Source organism: Agelaius tricolor, unplaced genomic scaffold, assembly GCF_023055355.1.
Source record: "Agelaius tricolor isolate 1412-34295 unplaced genomic scaffold, bAgeTri1.0.p SCAF_124, whole genome shotgun sequence".
NCBI classification, from domain to species: Eukaryota; Metazoa; Chordata; class Aves; order Passeriformes; family Icteridae; genus Agelaius; species Agelaius tricolor.
The window spans coordinates 123,906-142,550 of NW_027269384.1; the positions used below are offsets into that span (position 1 = coordinate 123,906).

The 18,645-nt window shown below is 44.3% G+C and overlaps 1 protein-coding gene and 1 pseudogene across 1 annotated transcript in view; both read right to left on the reverse strand.

Annotated features, from left to right (window-relative positions):
- Positions 1-315: 315 nt before the first annotated feature.
- Positions 316-10,430, reverse strand: LOC139586558 (class II histocompatibility antigen, B-L beta chain-like; annotated as a pseudogene).
- The window catches only part of LOC139586567 (bromodomain-containing protein 2-like), a 50,994-nt gene continuing 41,271 nt past the window's right edge, over positions 8,923-18,645 (reverse strand). Inside the window, 4 exon segments of the mRNA XM_071420085.1 lie at positions 8,923-9,320; positions 9,792-10,576; positions 14,516-14,638; positions 17,794-18,107. Coding sequence (XP_071276186.1) covers positions 10,449-10,576; positions 14,516-14,638; positions 17,794-18,107 — 565 coding nt within the window. The 3' untranslated portion in view covers positions 8,923-9,320; positions 9,792-10,448.

Consider the following 18,645-nt stretch of genomic DNA (forward strand, 5'->3'; position numbering starts at 1 on the left):
CTGGATGAAGGCCGGAGGGTCCGCGCTGCTTCTTTGGTTCCGGCTCCTCTTCCTCATCTCTCGCTCCTCTTCCTCCTGCCCCTCCTCCCCCGCGGTTCCATCGCTCCTCCCCCTTCCTCACCCCGCCTGCCTCCCCTCGTCTCCCTCACGTCCCCCGCTCCTTCCTCCCCCTCCTCCTCCTCCTCCTCCTCCTCCTCCTCCTCCCGCTCCCCCCGGGCCCAGCCCCCACCCTGTCTCCCCCTCCCTTTGCCCAAATCCGTCCCATCACCGCCCCCCCCAACCCCCTCCCCATCGCCCCCAATAAACGGCCCCGGGGCCAACTGGGAAGCTTTATTGGGAGCACTGGGAGCAGGCACTGGGCGGGGGCAGAGCGCCAGCGGCGCTGGGGGGGGACACGGGACCCCCCCCAAAATCAGCGGAGCGGGGACGGAGCGGGGGGTCCCGGCCGGGCCCGAGCCCACGGGGAGGGGCTGCGGCCGCCGCCGGCTCAGGAGCTCTGTGGGCAGAGAAAAGGGGGTGACACCGGGCTGGGGGCCCCGGCGGGAGCGCGCACGCTCCGCCACGGCCGGGACGCCACCCCCGGCACCCGCCCTGACCTTCTTGCGCACGTAGAAGCCGAGCCCCAGCGCCAGGAAGACGAAGCCCAAGACGAAGCCCCCGATGCCCGTCAGCATCTTGCTGCGGGCCGCGTCCGGCGGCATCTCTGGGGGGTCCGCAGGGCTCAGCACCCCCAAAACCTCTCAGGGACACCCCCAGCCCCTCCCAGCGCCCTCCCTGTGGCCCCCAGCCCAGCCAGGAGCCCCTGAAACCTCCCCCCGATCCCTTTTGGTCCTGGCCAGGAGCCACCAAAGCCCCTCCCGTCCCTCTGAGGATCCCACAGCCCCCTCCCAGTTGCCCCCAGCGCCCCAGGAGCCCCAAAGCCTCTCGCAGTCCCTGGGCAGCCCCAGCAGGACTCAGCCAGAGCCCTCCCAGTCTGTGCCCAGCACAACCGAGCTCATGGCGAGCCCCGCTTGGCCATGGCCGATCTCCTTCCAGCGCCTCCGGGCTCACTGCGATCCCTCCCAGTCACATCCAGCGCCCCCAAACTCCCTCCCAGTCACACCCAGCGCCCCCAAACTCCCTCCCAGTCACACCCAGCACCCCCAAACTCCCTCCCAGTGCCCACCAGGACCCCCCCAACCCCATCCCACCCTCCCCAGCATCCCCCAAACCCCTTCCCAGCCCTTGCCCAGCCCCCAGGGCCTCTCCCAGTCCCAGCCCGGCTCTCTCCAGCTCCCTCCCAGTGGCTCCCAGCACAGCCCAGTGGCTCTGCCAGCGCCCCCAGGGGCTCCCCCGTACCCCAGTGCCGGCTCAGGGGCTGCTCCAGGCTGACGTGCTCCACCTGGCAGCTGTAGGTGAGCCCGCGCCGGGGCGGCGTTTCCAGCAGCACCAGCAGCTGGTAGGTCCAGTCCCCGTTGGGGACCACGTCGGTGGCCACCACGTGCTCCGAGAGCTCCTGCTGGCCCTGGAACCACCTCACCTGGATGGCAGCAGGGTAGAAATCCATCACGGAGCAGAGCAGGCGGCCGGGGCCGGGCTGGGAGCTCGAGGGGGGCACCAGCGAGATGGACACGCTGGGGGGCACTGGGAGAGAGAGAGAGAGCGGGGACACACTGGGATCAGCTGGGGGGCACTGGGAGAGAGAGGGGAGGGCTGGGCTGGGCTGGGGAGGGACTGGAATGGACTGGGAGGGACTGGGAATGGACTGGGAGGGAATGGGAATGGACTGGGAGGGAATGGGAATGGACTGGGAGGGACTGGGAATGGAGTGGGAGGGACTGGGAATGGACTGGTGAGACTGGGAATCGACTGTGGGGAACTGGGAATGGATTGGGAGGGACTGGGAATGGACTGGGAGGGACTGGAAGGCACTGGGAAGGTTTTTGAGGGAATGGGAGTGGACTGGAAATGGACTGGGATGGACTGGGAATAGACTGGGAGGCACTGGGTGTAGCCTGGGAGGGAGTTGGGTGGCGCTGAGAGAGGCAGGAGGAGATGGGGGGCACTGGAAGAGAGAGTGGAGGTCTGAGAGTGAACTGGGAATGGACTGGGAGGGACTGGGATGGAATGGGAGGGAATGGAGAAACTGGGAATGGACTGGGAGGGACTGGGGAGGAGTTGGAGATGGCCTTGGAGGGACTGGGATGGACTGGGAGGAACTGGGAATGGAGGGCGCGGCACTGCGAGGCCGAGTCCAGCGCGGGGCTCTCGGCGCTGCGGGTCTGCCTGGCAACAGGGGAGTCACCAGAGAGACGCGATCTGATTGGCTGAGAAGCGTCAGCGTTACGCGTCGCTGAAATGGACGCGATGGGGCCACTGGGAGGGACTGGGGTGGACTGGGATGGATTGGGATAAACTGGGAATGGACTGAGATGGATTGGGAGGGACTGGGAATGGACTGGAATGGACTGGGAGGGACTGGGAGGGGCTGGGAATGAACTGGGAGGGATGAAGAATGGAATGGGAATGGGCTGAATATGAGTGGGAGGAACTGGGAGGGGCTGGGAATGAACTGGGATGGACTGGGAAAGGTCTAGGAGCGACTGGGAATGAACTGGTATGGACTGGGAATAGACTGGGGTGGCTCTGAGAGATGTGGGAGGGGATGGGGGTACTGTGATAGTGGGTGGAGATCTGAGAGTGAACTGGGAATGAACTGGGAATCGACTGGGAGGGACTGAGATGGACTGGGAATGGACTGGGAATGGGCAGGGAATGGACTCGAAGGGGACTGGGAATGGAGTGGGAGGGGGACTGGGAATACACTGGAAGGGACTGGTGGGGACTGGGATTGACTGGGATGGTCACTGGCAGGGCAGGGCCCGAGGGCACACGCTCTGCCCCGCGCTCACCTCGGCGCTCCACGCTGAACGGGCGGAACACCTCGTAGTTGTGCCGGCAGTACGTGTCCACCGCAGCCCGTATGTCCTCCATTATGGCCGGGTCGCTGTTCAAGCGCTTGGCATTCATCTCCCCAGCGGGGGTGAACCCCACGTAGTGCCCCACGTCACTGTCGAACATCGCGTACTGCTCCCGGTTGTAGATGTACCTCTGCACCAACCTCACCTTCTCCGTGCCGTTAATGAAGTAACACTCGGACGTTCCCAACTCCTGGAACACCCCTGTGAGTGCCGGACACAGCTCAGTGGTGCCCCCCCAGCACCCCCCAGCCGCACCCCCAGAGCTCCGGGGCCCACCCCGGATCCCCGCCCCGCACCCCCTGTGCCCCACGGCCGCCACGGGACCCTCCTGCCCGCGCTGCCGCTTCCTCTTTGCCGCCCTTCCCCCATTTCCGTTTCCGCATCCTCTCCCCTCCCACCTCCATCCCCTCCCGATAGGATTTTTGGGGTCCCATTTCCCCCATTTTGCCCCTTTTCCACTCTTTTTAAAAAATCCCCCAATCCCCAGCCCCCTCCCGCTCAGTTTTGGGGTCCCCCCGTCCCCTTTTCCCCCTTCTCCCGCCCTGTCCCAGCGCCTCCCGCCCCCCGCTCACCCGAGAGCTCCGCGCCCGCAGCCGGGGGGGCTCCCAGCACCACCAGTGCCACCAGTAGGGCCCCGGCTGCCGCCCCTCGCCCCATGGCCGGCGACCTCCACCCCAAACCGACCGCGCCCAACTGCGAGAACCAGCCCGGAGCAGCGCGGGGTCATGAGGGACGCGCTCCCTGATTGGTCGGGCGTGGTTTTTGGCCGCGCTTTCATTGGCTGTGGTTTTTTTGGGGCTCGCTCTCATTGGCCGCAGTGATTTTTGCGCTCTGTAATTGGCCGGTTCCGTTGGGAGCCCGATTTCCAGAGGCTCTACCCAGCACCTGAGGCGTCATTTCCGCTCCTTTTTCTGATTGGCCGGAATTTCTTAGGGAGCTCAAGTTCTGAACGCTCTCCCCGGCAACAGGTGACGCGCCATACACCCCGCTCTCCCATTGGCCGAGCGCTTTTTGGGGTGCTGCTCCCCCGTTCCCAGTGCCCCCAGTTCGGATCCGCGTTCCTGGCAGCAGCACCGACCCTTCCCGCTGTGCCCGGAGCGCCATGGACGGAGCGCGGAGCCTCCCCCGGCTGCTGCCGCTGCTGGCCCTGACCCTGACCCCGATTCTGGGGGTCCAAGGTGGGGTTTGGGTGCGGGGTCCCGGATTTGGGGTTCGCCGGAATTTTCTCTTTTGATCCCTTTGTCCCGCTCAGCTTTAGAAACAAAATTTAATTAACAACGGAGTCCAGTAAATTATTTGCTACTATTTAAATGTAATAAAATTATGTAAACGTAAATTCTATTTTAGTAACACTTCGTATAATACTAATTTATACATTTAATACTTCTGTAAAGTTTTAAAATTATTTATTAAAATTAATCCCGTTCGGGTCGTCTTCTTCCGGCTGCTCCTCTTCCTCTCTCCTTCCTCTTCTATCTGGTTGCTCCTCCTCCTCCTCCTCCGCCTCGAGGCGGGGCGGGAGAACCGCGCGGTTCTTCCTCCTCCTCCTTTCTCCCTCCTCTTCCTCCTTCCCGGTTCCTCCTCCTCCCTCCTCCTTTCTAATCCCGCCTCTTCCTCCTCCTCCTCCTCCTCTTCCTCTTACTCCTCCTCCTCCTCCCCAAATTTCCCGCTCGGCTCCGAGGGGCAGCGCCAGGAGCTGAGGATCTGCCCAGCAACTGCTGAGTCATCCGCGTCGCGCGATCTGATTGGCTGGTGCTTGTACAGCGCCCCCTGTGATTGGTTGGTTTTTGCCCTGTTTGTTTCAGGGTTTGGGGACGGGGGGTTTTGCTGTGGGGATGATCCCAAAAATGCCCGAATTGACGGAATTCAAGAAAAAATCCGAGGGAATTCCCAAAAAAAGTCACAGAAAAATCCCCCATTTCAGCCCTCCAAAAATCCCAAATCCCAAACACGCAAAATTGCCCGAAAATCTGAAAGAAAATCTCCGAAAATCGCTCCAATAATCAAAAAATTCCCTCCGGATATCTCAAAAAATCCCATAAAAAATCCCCCAAAAATCATAAATCTCAAAATCTCCAAAATCCCCAAAAAATCCCAGAAAAATCCCCCCAAAAAAACCCCACAAAAATTCCCCAGAATCCTCCCCAAAAAGAAAGAAAAATAAAATAAATTTTAAAAATTTCCCCAAAATCCCAGACCCAGAAACCGCAAAAGAAAAACCCCAAAACAACTCCAGCAAAATCTCCCCCAAAAATCCCAGGGAATTCCTGAAAAGTAAAAAAATCCCTCCCAAAATCCTTAAAAATCCTCCAAAAAATTTAAAACTACGCCTAAAATCACAGAAAAATTCCAAAAATTAATTAAAAAACTCCAAAATTTTCCCACATCCCCAAAATCCCAAAATCCCAAAATTCCCAGAAAAATCCCAGAAAATTCCCAACTCCCCCTAAAAATAATAAAACAATCAAATCAAAAAACCCCAAAAGTTTCTGAAAAATCCCTTTTAAAAAAACGATCTCCCAAAAAAATCCTCAAATATCCCAACCACAAAATCTCTCAAAATTCCCAAAAATTCCACCCCAAATTGCCAAAAAAATCTCCCAAAATTCAAAAAAATCCAAAATAAAACCCCCAAATCCCCCAGAAAATCCCCAAAAAATCCAAACTAAAACCCCCCATATCCCCAAATATTCACAAAAAATCTTCCCCCAAAAAATCCCAGAAAAGCTCCCAAAATTTCGAAAAAAATGCCCAAAAATCCCAAATCCCAAAACAACCAAAAATCCAGATTTTTACCCCAAAAAATCCCCCAAAATATCCAAATATTTCCCCCCAAAAATCCAAATTTTCCCCAAACCCCCTTTAAAAATCCAAATTTCCCCCCCCAAAATCCAAATTTTCCCCTAAAAAACCCCCCAAAAATCCAATTTTTCCCTCAACCCCCCCCAAAAATCCAAGTTTTTCCCCAAAAAATCCCAATTTTTTCCCCCAAAAATCCAAATTTCCCCCCCAAAAAATCCAAACTTTTCCCCCAAAAACCCAAATAATCCAAATTTCCTCCCCCAAAAAAGCACCAAAAATCCAAATTTCCCCCCCCAAAAATCCAAATTTTCCCCCCCCAAAAAAACCCTAAAAAATCCAAATTTTTCCCCCCAAAAATACCAATTTTTCTCCAAAAAATCCAAATTTCCCCCTAAAAATCCCAATTTTCCCATCTAAAATCCAAATTTTTTCCCCCCAAAAATCCAAATTTTTTCCCCATAAACCCCTGAAAATCCAAATCTTCCCACCAAAAAATTCAAAATTTTCCCCCAAAATACCCCCAAATAATCCAAATTTCCTCCCCCCAAAAAACGACCAAAATCCAAATTTTTCCCCCCAAAAACCCAAATTTTTCCCCCTAAAATTCAAATTTTCCCCAAAAAAATCCAAATTTTTCCCCAAAACTCCCCCTCCCCAAATCCACTTTTTCCCCCAAAAGAACCCCAAATAATCCAAATTTTTCCCCTAAAAATCAAATTTTTCCCCGCAAAAATCAAAATTTTTCCCCCCAAAAAAACCCAAACAATCCAAATTTATCCCCCTGAAAAAAACCCCAAAAATCCAAATTTTTCTCCCAAACCCCCCCCCAAAAATCCAATTTTTCCCCCCAAAAATCCAAAATTTTTCCCCCCCAAAAATCCAAAATTTTTCCCCCAAAAAATCCAAATTTTTCCCCCAAAAAAACCCCCAAAAATCCAAAATTTTCCCCAACCCCCCCACCCCAAAAATCCCAATTTTCCCCCAAAAACCCAAATTTTTCCCCCCAAAAATCCAAATTTTTTTCCCCAAAAAATCCAAAATTTCCCCCCAAAAATCCAAATTTTTCCCCAAAAAAAGCCCCCCAAAAATCCAAATTTTTTCCCCAAAACCCCCCCAAAAATCCCATTTTCCCCCAAAAAGCACACTCCAGACTGGAATAATATTTTCTTTATTTACACCATCCAAGAATTCCAAAGGATTTTTTTTTTCTCTTTTTTTTTCCACTTTTTTTGGATTTTTTTAAAATTTTTTTCTTCTTTTTTCTAGGAAAAAAAAAAAACCAAAAAACCCAAAAAATCCCAAACCACGAAATCCTAAAAGGGCCACGAGGGAATGGGAGAGAGGAGAAGGAAAAAATGGGAAAAATTGGGAAAAAAACCCAAAAAAAGCAAAAAAAAAACCCAAAAAAACCCAAAAAAAAAGCAAAAAAAAATCCCAAAAAAACCCCAAAAAAACAAAAAAAAAACCCCAAAAAAGCAAAAAAAAGTCCCAAAAAAACCCCCAAAAAGCAAAAAAAAAAATCCCAAAAAAAGCCCAAAAAAAGCAAAAAAAAAATCCCAAAAAACCCCAAAAAACCCAAAAAAAATCAGGAAAAACAAAGAAAAAATTAAAATAAAATTAAAAATTTTAACATAAAAAAATTCCCCCCCGACCCCTTTTTTATTTTATTTTATTTTAATTTTATTTTAATTTTTTATTTTATTTTAATTTTTTATTTAATTTTAATTTTTAATTTCATTTTAATTTTTTAATTCCTGGAGATGGTGGAATTTTTCCAGATATGAAAATAATTTGGATTTTCTCTGGAAAAAAGGGGGGAAAAGGGAAAAAATTCCAATTTTTAGGGGAAAAAAATCAAATTTTTAGGGGGAAAAAATTCGAATTTTTAGGAGAAAAAATGGGGAAAATTTTTAATTTTTAGGGGAAAAAATGTAGGGGAAAAATTGAATTTTTATGGAAAAAAAATAAAATTTTTAGGGGGGGAAAAATTGAATTTTTATGGAAAAGAAATTAAATCTTTAGGGGAAAAAAATTCATATTTTTAGGAGAAAAAATGGGGAAAAATTCAATTTTTATGGAAAAAAATTCATATTTTTAGGGGAGAAAAAGGAAAAAAAAATTCAGTTTTTAGGGGAAAACAATTCAAATTTTTAGGGGAAAAAAGGGAAAAAAATTTAATTTTTTAGGGGAAAAAATGGGGAAAAATTCAATTTTTAGGGAGGAAAAAATGGGGAAAAATTCAAGTTTTAGGGAAAAAAAATTCAATTTTTATGAAAAAAATTTTAAATTTTTAGGGGGAGAAAAATTGAATTTTTAGGAGAAAAAATGGGAAAAAACTCAATTTTTATGGGAAAAAAATTTCAAATTTTTAGGGGGAAAAAGGGGAAATAATTTTAATTTTTAGGATTAAAAAAGAAATCAATTTTTAAAGGAAAAAAGGGAAAAATTTAGGGGAAAAATTCAAATTTTTTGCCCCAAATTTTAGAATTTTTTCTGCCTTTTTTCCTATTTTTTTACTTTAAATTGAAGATTTTAAAGGAATTTTAAAAGAAATTTTTAGGATTTTTTAAAGAAACTTTTAAGGATTTTTTTAAGGAATTTTGGAGGAAATTTTTAAAGATTTTTTAGGGAATTTTAAGGATTTTTTAGGAATTTTTAAAAGATAATTTTTACAAATTTTTGCCAATTTTTAAAGTAATTTCTAAGGAATTTTTAAGGAATTTTTTTAGGATTTTTCCTCTTTTTTTCCTCAAAAATCCCCAACTCAAAATTCAATTTTTCCAAATTATGGAATTTTTTTCCAGGATTTTTTTCTAGAAATTCCACCTCAATCCTTCCCTTTTTCCCTAAAAAATCCCATTTTTCTCCCCTAAAAATTCCCATTTTTCTCCCCAAAAATCTCAATTTTCCCAATTTTTTCCCCAAATTTTTCCAGGAATTTTTTGGTTTTTTCCAGCATTTTTTCTGGAATTTTTTTCCAGGAATTCCACCTCAACCCCTCCCTTTACCCCTAAAAATTCCCATTTTTCTCAAAAAAATCCCATTTTTCTCCAAAAATTCCCATTTTTTCCCAATTTTTCCCCCAAATTTTACATTTTTTTTCCAGGAATTTTTTCCAGGAATTCCCCCTCCAAATCCTCCATTCCCTCCCTTTTTCCCCTCCCAAAAAATTCCCATTTTTTCCCAAAAATTCCCATTTTTTCCCCCAAATTTTCACCTTTTCCCAGGAAATTTTCAGTTTTTTTCCAGGATTTTTTTCTGGGAATTTTTTCCAGGAATTCCACCTCAACCCCTCCCTTTACCCCCCAAAAATTCCCATTTTTTTCCCCCAAAATTCCCATTTTTTCCCATTTTTTTTCCCCCAAATTTTTCCAGGAAATTTTCAGTTTTTTTCCAGGAATTTTTTCTGGGAATTTTTTCAGGAATTCCACCTCAACCCTTCCCTTTACCCTCCTAAAATTCCCATTTTTCTCCAAAAAATTCCCATTTTTCTCCAAAAAAATCCATTTTTCTCCCAAAAATTCCCATTTTTTCCCAATTTTTCCCCCAAATTTTCACCTTTTTCCAAAATTTTTTCCAGGAATTTTTTCCAGGAATTCCCCCTCCAACTCCTCCATTCCCTCCCTTTTTCCCCTCCCAAAAAATCCCATTTTTTTCCCAAATTTTTAACATTTTCCCCCCAAATTTTGCCATTTTCCCCCAAATTTTTGCCATTTTCCCCTTAATTTTTCCTTTTTTTTCAGCATTTTTTTCTGGGATTTTTTTCCAGGAATTCCCCTTCAACCCCTCCCTTTACCCCCAAAAAATTCCCATTTTTAACCCAAAAATTCCCCCCATCCTCCCCTTTTTCCCAATTTTTCCCCCAAATTTTTACATTTTTTTCCAGGAACTCTCCATTTTTTCCAGGAATTTTTTCCAGGAATTTTTTCCATCAATTCCCCCTCCAAATCCTCCATCCCCACCCTTTCCCCCCCCAAAAAAAATCCCAATTTCCCCCAAATTTTTTACATTTTTCCCCCAAATTTTCACCTTTTTCCAAGAAATTTTCAGATTTTTTCCAGGAATTTTTTCTGGGAATTTTTTCCAGGAATTCCACTTCAACCCCTCCCTTTACCCCCCAAAAATTCCCATTTTTCACCCCAAAAATTCCCATTTTTCTCAAAAAAAATCCCATTTTTCCCCATTTCTTCCCCCAAATTTTCACCTTTTTCCAAAATTTTTTCCAGGAATTTTTTCTGGGAATTTTTTCCAGGAATTCCACTTCAACCTCTCCCTTTACCCCAAACAAATTCCCATTTTTTCCCAAAAATTCCCATTTTTTTTCCCAAAACCTCCCATTTTTTGCCCAAAAATTCCCATTTTTTCCCCCCAATTTTTCCATTTTCTCCAAGAAATTTTCATTTTTTTTCCAGGAATTTTTTCTGGGAATTTTTTCCATGAATTCCCCCTCCAAATCCTCCATTCCCACCCTTTCCCCCCCAAAAAAAATCCCAATTCCCCCCAAATTTTTGACATTTTCCCCCCAAATTTTTGACATTTTCCCCCCAAATTTTTACATTTTTCCCCCCAAATTTTACCATTTTCCCCCTTTTTTTTTCGGTTTTTTCCAGGAATTCTTCAGTTTTTTTGTATTGTTTTGCTTTTCCTCCTGGGAATTTGGGTTTTTTCCGGGTTTTTTTTGGGAATTCAGGCGGAATCGGAGTCGCTGGTGTCCGAGGAGGAGGAGGAGGAGGAGGAGGAGCTGGAATCTGAGCTGGAGCTGGAGGCGCTGAGGCGCGAGGCGGCCGCCGCTGCCGATTCCGGCTTCTCGTTGGCTGAAATTGGGGAAAAAAGGGGAAAAAATGGGAAAAAATCCCCCAAAAATTCAACTTTTTATTCCCCAGAAAATTCCCCCAAAAATTACCAAAAAAATTGGGAAAAAATTCCTCAAAAATTCCCAATTTTCAGGGTTTTTTTTGAGGAATTTTTCCCCAAAAAATCCAAATTTTGGAGCCATTTTTGGGCCAAATTCAGCTCCAAACACATCCCAAAAATTCCCCAAAATTTCCTCAAAAATCCCTCAAAAATTCCCCCAAAAACTCCTCGAAAAATTCCTCAAAAATCCCCCAAAAATTCCCACAAAGATTCCTCAAAATTCCCCCCAAAATTCCTCAAAATTTCCCTAAAACTTCCTCAAAAATTCCCCAAAAAATTCCCAAATTTCCAGGTTTTTTGGAGGAATTATTGCTCAAAAAATCCAAATTTTGGAGCCATTTTTTGGCCAAATTCAGCTCCCAAAACATCCCAAAATTCCTCCAAAATTTCCTCAAAAATTCCTCAAAAATTTCCCCAAAGATTCCCAAAAAATTCCTCAAAAATCCCCCAAAAATTCCCACAAAGATTCCTCAAAATTCCCCCCAAAATTCCTCAAAATTTCCCTAAAACTTCCTCAAAAATTCCCCCAAAAATTCCCAAAAAAATCCCAATTTTCAGGGGTTTTTTTGAGGAATTATTGCCCCAAAAATCCAAATTTTGGAGCCATTTTTGGGCCAAATTCAGCTCCAAACACATCCCAAAATTCCCCCAAAATTTCCTCAAAAATCCCTCAAAAATTCCCCCAAAAACTCCTCGAAAAATTCCTCAAAAATCCCCCAAAAATTCCCACAAAGATTCCTCAAAATTCCCCCAAAAATTCCTCAAAAACTTCCTCAAAAATTCCCCAAAAAATCCCCAAAAAATTCCCAAATTTCCAGGTTTTTTGGAGGAATTATTGCTCAAAAAATCCAAATTTTGGAGCCATTTTTTGGCCAAATTCAGCTCCCAACACATCCCAAAAATTCCCCAAAATTTCCTCAAAAATCCCTCAAAAATTCCCCCAAAAACTCCTCGAAAAATTCCTCAAAATCCCCCAAAAATTCCCACAAAGATTCCTCAAAATTCCCCCCAAAATTCCTCAAAATTTCCCTAAAACTTCCTCAAAAATTCCCCCAAAAATCCTCAAAAATCCCCCAAAGATTCCTCAAAATTCCCCCAAAAATTCCTCAAAATTTCCCTAAAAAATGCCTCAAAAATTCCCCAAAAACTCCCCCAAAAACTCCTCAAAAATTCCCCCAAAATTCCCCAAAAATTCCCAAAAACTTCCTCAAAAATTCCCCAAAAATTCCCAAAAAAATCCCAATTTTCCAGGGTTTTTGAGGAATTTTTCCAAAAAAAATCCAAATTTTGGAGCCGTTTTTTGGCCAAATTCAGCTCCCAACACATCCCAAAATTCCCAACCCCAAAATTCCCAATCCCAGAATTTCCCCCATTGCCGCTGCTGATTCCGGCTTCTCGTTGGCTGGAAATGGGGAAAAGAGGGGAAAAATTGGGAAAAAAATCCCCCAAAAATTCAACTTTTTATTCCCCAAAAAATTCCTCAAAAAATTCCCAAAAAGTCCTCAAAAATTCCCCCAAAAATTCCCCCCAAAATCCCAATTTTCAGGGTTTTTTGGAGGAATTATTGCTCAAAAAATCCAAATTTTGGAGCAATTTTTTGGCCAAAATCACCCACCCGATCCATCCAAAACTCCCCCAAATTCCCAGAATTCCCAAAATTCCAACCCCAAAATCCCAAAATTCCCCCAAAAATTCCTCAAAAAATGCCAAAATTCCAGGTTTTTTTGAGGAATTATTTCCCCAAAAAATTCCAAATTTTGGATCTTTTTTGGGTGGATTTCAGCTGCCCAACACATCCCAAAATTCCTCCAAAAATGCCCCAAAAATTCCTTAAAAAATTCCTCAAAAATCCCCCAAAAATTCCTCAAAAATTCCCCCCCAAATTCCTCAAAAATCCCCCAAAAACTCCCCCAAAAACTCCTCGAAAATTCCCCCAAAAATTCCTCAAAAATTCCCCAAAAATTCCTCAAAAATCCCCAAAAAATTCCTCAAAAATCCCCCCAAAATTCCCCCAAAGATTCCTCAAAATTCCCCTAAAAATTCCTCAAAATTTCCCTAAAAAATGCCTCAAAAATTCCCCAAAAACTCCCCCAAAAACTCCTCAAAAATCCCCCAAAAACTCCTCAAAAATTCCCAAATTTCAGGGTTTTTTTGAGGAATTATTCCTCAAAAATTCCAAATTTTGGGTTTTTTTCCCAGAATTCAGGGACTCACCAGACCCAAAATTCCCAACCCCAAAATCCCAAAATCCCCAAAATTCCCAATCCCAGAATTTCCCCCATTGCCGCTGCTGATTCCGGCTTCTCGTTGGCTGGAATGGGGAAAAAAGGGGAAAAAATGGGAAAAAATCCCCCAGAAATTCAACTTTTTATGCCCCAGAAAATTCCTCAAAAATTCCAAAAAAAATCCCCAAAAAATCCCAAATTTCAGGGTTTTTTTTTGAGGAATTATTGCCCCAAAAAATCCAAATTTTGGAGCCATTTTTTGGCCAAATTCAGCTCCCAATACATACAAAATCCCAACCCAAAAATCCCAAAATTGCCCCAAAAATTCCCCCAAAAATCCCAAATTTCCGGTTTTTTTGAGGTATTATTCCCCCCAAAATTCCAAATTTTGGACCCAAATTTTGGGTTTTTTTCCCAGAATTCAGGGACCCACCTGACCCAAAATTCCCAATCCCAAAATTCCCCCAAAAATTCCAAAAAAATTCTGCAAAAATTCTGCAAAAATTCCCCAAAAATTCCCAATTTTGGATCTTTTTTTGGGGTGGATTTCAGCTGCCAAACATCCCAAAATTCCCCCAAAAATTCCTCAAAAATTCCCCCAAAAATTCCAGAAAAATTCCCCCAAAAAATCCCCAAAAATTCCTCAAAAATTCCCCCAAAAATTCCCCCAAAAATCCCAATTTTCCTTTTTTTTTTTTTGAGGAATTATTGCTCAAAAAATCCAAATTTTGGACCTTTTTTGGGGGTGGATTTCAGCTGCCAAACATCCCAAAATTCCCCCAAAAATTCCTCAAAAATTCCCCAAAAATTCCTCCAAAGATTCCCCAAAAACTCCTCAAAAATTCCCCAAAAATTCCTCAAAAATTCCCCAAAAATTCCAAATTTTGGATCTTTTTTTGGGGCAGATTTCAGCTGCCCAACACATCCCAAAATTCCCAATTCAAATCCCAAAATCCCCAAAATTCCCAATCCCAGAATTTCCCCCATTGCCGCTGCCGATTCCGGCTTCTCGTTGGCTGGAAATGGGGAAAAAAGGGGAAAAAATGGGAAAAAATCCCCCAGAAATTCAACTTTTTATTCCTCCAAACATTCCTCAAAAAATTCCCAAAAAATTCTGCAAAAATTCCCCAAAAATTCCAAATTTTGGACCCAAATTTTGGGTTTTTTTCCCAGAATTCAGGGACCCACCTGACCCAAAATTCCCAATCCCAAAATTCCCAAAATTCCCTGGAATTCTGGACCCTTTTTGGGGTTTTTTTGGTGAAATTAATCCCAAAAAATTCCAATTTTTGGACCTTTTTTGAGCCAAAAAATTCCATTTTTGAGCTTTTTTTGGGGTTTTTTTCCCAAAATTCCCCAAATTCCCAATCCCAAAAATTCCCAAAATTCCCTGGAATTCTGGACCCTTTTGGAGCCATTTTTTGGTGAAATTATTCCCAAAAAATTCCAATTTTTGGACCTTTTTTGAGCCAAAAAATTCCATTTTTGAGCCAAAAAATTCAGTTTTTGAGCTTTTTTTCCGGGGTTTTTTCCCAAAATTCTTTTCCTTACCCCACCCAAAGTTCCCCAAACTCCCAAAATTCCCCAAAATTCCCCAAATTCTGCTTTTCCAACCCTTTTTTGGGGGTTTTTTGGCCGAGTTGAGCTGCCCGCTGACGTCCTGCAGCCGCTTCTCCAGCTCCCGTTTCTTCTCCAGGGCCAGCTCCTCTTTCGTCTTCCCCACCGGCTTCTTCAGGGCTGGAAAGTTCCAGAAAAGTCAGGAAAAAATGGGGAAAATTGGGGGAAAAATTGGGGAAAAATTGGGGGGAAAATTGGGGGAAAAATCGCAGAAAAAATTGCAATAAAATCAAGAAAAATTGCAGAAAAATCCCTAAAAAATTCCCAGAAAAATCCCCAAAAAATAATTCTAAAAATCCCCAAAAGATCCCCAAAAAAATCACCAAAAAATCATCAAAAAATCCCCCAAAATTCCAAATAATTCCCTGAAAAATCCCCAAAAAATCATCAAGAAATAAAAAAAAAACCCATCAAAAATTCCCAAAAAGTCCCCAAAAAGTCCCTGAAAAAAATCCCCCAAAAAATCCCAGAAAAATCGCCAAAAAATCCTCAAAAAAATCCCCCAAAAATTCCCCAAAAAATGCCTAAAAATCTGAAAAAAATCCCCGAAAAATCACCTAAAAATCTGGAAAAAAATCCCCTCAAAAAAAAAAAATTAAAAAATCCCCAAAAAAAACCCTCAAAAAAACCCCAAAACCCCCTCAGAAAAAAACCCCAAACCCCCTCACAAAAACCCCTCAAAAAAACCCCCAAACCCCCTCAGAAAAATCCCCAAATCCCCTCAAAAACCCCTCAAAAAACTCTCAAAATCCCCAAATCCCCTCACAAAAACCCCTCAAAAATTCCCCCCCAAAAAAACCCAAACCCCCTCACAAAAACCCCTCCCAAACCCCCTCAGAAAAATCCCCCAAAAATCCCAGAAAAATCCCCCCAAAACATTCAAAAATCTCCAAAAATCCACAAAAAAATCCCCAAAAAACCCCCTCAAAAAATTTGAAAAATCCCAAAAAAATCCCCAAAAATCCCCCAAAAATCGCTGAAAAATGCCCGAAAAATCAGAAAAAAATCATCCAAAAATCGCCAAAAAACCCTCAAAAATTCCCTGAAAAATTCCCCAAAAATCATCAAAAAATCCCCCAAAAATCATTAAAAAATCATCAAAAAAAATCACCAATAATTAAAAAAAAATCCCGCAAATATCCTCAAAAAATCGCCAAAACCCCATAAAAAAACCCCCAAACCCCTCAAAAAACCCCTCAGAAAAACCCCCAAACCCCCTCAGAAAAAACCCCCAAACCCCCTCAAAACCCCTAAAACCCCCCCAAACCCCCTCAAAAACCCCCCAAACCCCCTCAGAAAAAAAGCCAAATCCCCTCAAAAACCCCTCCAAAACCCCCAAAATCCCCTCAGTAAAAAACACAAATCCCCTCAAATCCCCTCAAAAAACCCCCCAAACCCCCTCAGAAAAAAACCCTCAAAAAAACCCCCAAACCCCCTCAGAAAAAACCCCTCACCCCCTCACAAAAACCCCCTCAAAACCCCCCAAACCCCTCAAAAAAACCGCAAATCCCCTCACAAAAACCCCCTCAGAAAAGCCCCAAAACCCCCTCAAAAACCCCTCCAAAACCCCCAAAACCCCCTCAGAAAAAACCCAAAAACCCCCCCCAAACCCCCTCAAACAAACCCCAAATCCCCTCACAAAACCCCCTCAAAAAAACCCCCAAACCCCTCAAAAAAAACCCTCAAAAAAAACCCAAATCCCCTCAAAAAACCCCAAAATCCCCTCAAAAAAACCCCCAAAACCCCCAAATCCCCTCAGAAAACCCCCTAAACCCCTCAAACCCCCCTCAAAATCCCCAAACCCCCTCAGAAAAAACCCCAAATCCCCTCACAAAAACCCCTCAAAAAACCCCTCACAAAAACCCCCAAACCCCCTCAAAAAAACCCCTCAGAAAAAACCCCAAACCCCCTCAAAAAAAAAACCCTCAGAAAAAACCCCAAATCCCCTCAAAAAATCCCTCAAAAAAAACCCCAAATCCCCTCACAAAAAACCCCAAATCCCCTTCAAAAACCCCTCAAAAATCCCCCAAAATCCCCTCAAAAAAAACCCAAAAAACCCCCAAACCCCCTCAAAAAAACCCCAAACCCCTCACAAAACCCCCTCCAAAATCCCCTCAAAAAACCCCCAAACCCCCTCAAAAAAAACCCCAAAAACCCCTCCAAAACCCCCCCAAACCCCCTCAGAAAAAAACCCCAAACCCCCTCAGAAAAAACCCCTGAACCCCCTCAGAAAAAACCCCAAATCCCCTCAGAAAAAAACCCAAACCCCCTCAGAAAAATCCCCCAAAAATCGCAGAAAAATCCCCCCAAAACATTCAAAAATCATCCAAAAATCGCCAAAAAACCCTCAAAAATTCCCTGAAAAATTCCCCAAAAATCATCAAAAAATCCCCCAAAAATCATTAAAAAATCATCAAAAAAATCACCAATAATTTCAAAAAAATCCCCCAAATATCCTCAAAAATCGCCAAAACCCCTCAAAAAAAACCCCCAAACCCCTCAAAAAAACCCTCAAAAAAACCCCAAACCCCTCAAAAAAAACCCCAAACCCCCTCACAAAACCCCCTCAAAAAACCCCTCAAAAAAACCCCGAAAACCCCTCAAAAAAAATCCCCAAACCCCCTCAAAACCAACCCCAAAATCCCCTCAAAAAAAACCCAAAATCCCCTCAAAAAAACCCCAAATCCCCCCAAATCCCCTCAAAAAAAAACCCTCACAAAACCCCTCACAAAATCCCCCAAATCCCCTCACAAAAACCCCCAAAACCCCCCCAAATCCCCTCAAAAAAAACCCCTCACAAAACCCCTCACAAAATCCCCCAAATCCCCTCACAAAAACCCCCAAAACCCCCCCCGAAACCCCCTCACAAAAACCTGCAAATCCCCTCAAAAAAACCCCAAAACCCCCTCAAAAACCCCTCCAAAACCCCTGAAATCCCCTCAAAAATCCCCAAACCCCCTCACAAAACCCCCTCAAAAAACCCCTCACAAAAAACCCCAAATCCCCTCAAAAACCCCTCAAAAAAACCCCAAAATCCCCTCAAAAAAACCCCAAAACCCCCTCAGAAAAACCCCTCCCAAACCCCCTTAAAAAAAAAAATCCCCCAAAAAATCCCTAAAAAATCCCCTCAAAAATTTTGAAAAATCCCCCAAAACCTCTGAAAAATCCCCGAAAAATCCCCAAAAAATTGCCTAAAAATCCCCAAAAAACCCCAAGAAAACCCCTCAAAAAACCCCTCAAACCCCCCCAAACCCCATTCCCCCCTCATGTCTCACTTTCGCTGTAGGGCTTGCGCGGTTTCTTCCTGAGGCAGGAGAGGACGTAGCGCTCGAGCTCCCTGAGCGTGGAGGCCTTGAGGGTCTCGAAGTCGATCTCGATCTCCTCGGGGTTGGAGTCCCTGAGCGAGGGCTCTCGGCTCTGGATGATGTGCACGACCCTGCCCAGCTTCTCCCCGGGCAGTTTGTTGATGTCCAGGCTCAGCTGCCGCTTCTCGTCGTACGACATCGGCTTCGACTCCTCCTCCTCCTCCGAGTCCAGCAGCGACGACGGCGCCAGGGCCAGCGCAGGCTTCGAGGCCTTCTTGGAAGGCCTAAAAAAATTTAAAAATCCCGGGTTTGTAATGGAGTTTTGGGGGTTTTTTTACGGATTTTTGGGGTTTTTTTCCTAATTTTTTTGCAATTTTTTCCTGATTTTTGGGGTTTTTTGCAGGGTTTTTTGCCGGATTTTTTTCCTGATTTTTTTCCTGATTTTTTGGGCTTTTTTTGCTGGATTTTCGGGGTTTTTTTCCTGGGATTTTGGGATTTTTTTTCCTGGATTTTTGGGGATTTTTTCCCTCATTTTTTGGGGTTTTTTTCCCTCATTTTTTGGGATTTTTTTCCTGGATTTTTGGGATTTTTTTTCCTGGATTTTTGGGATTTTTTTCCTGGATTTTTTTCCCTCATGTTTTGGGGGTTTTTTCCCCTCATTTTTTTGGGATTTTTTTTTTCTGGATTTTTGGGATTTTTTTCCTGGATTTTTGGGATTTTTTTCCTGGATTTTTTTCCCTCATTTTTTGGGGATTTTTTTCCTGGATTTTTGGGATTTTTTCCCTCATTTTTTGGGTTTTTTTTCCCCTCATTTTTTTTGGG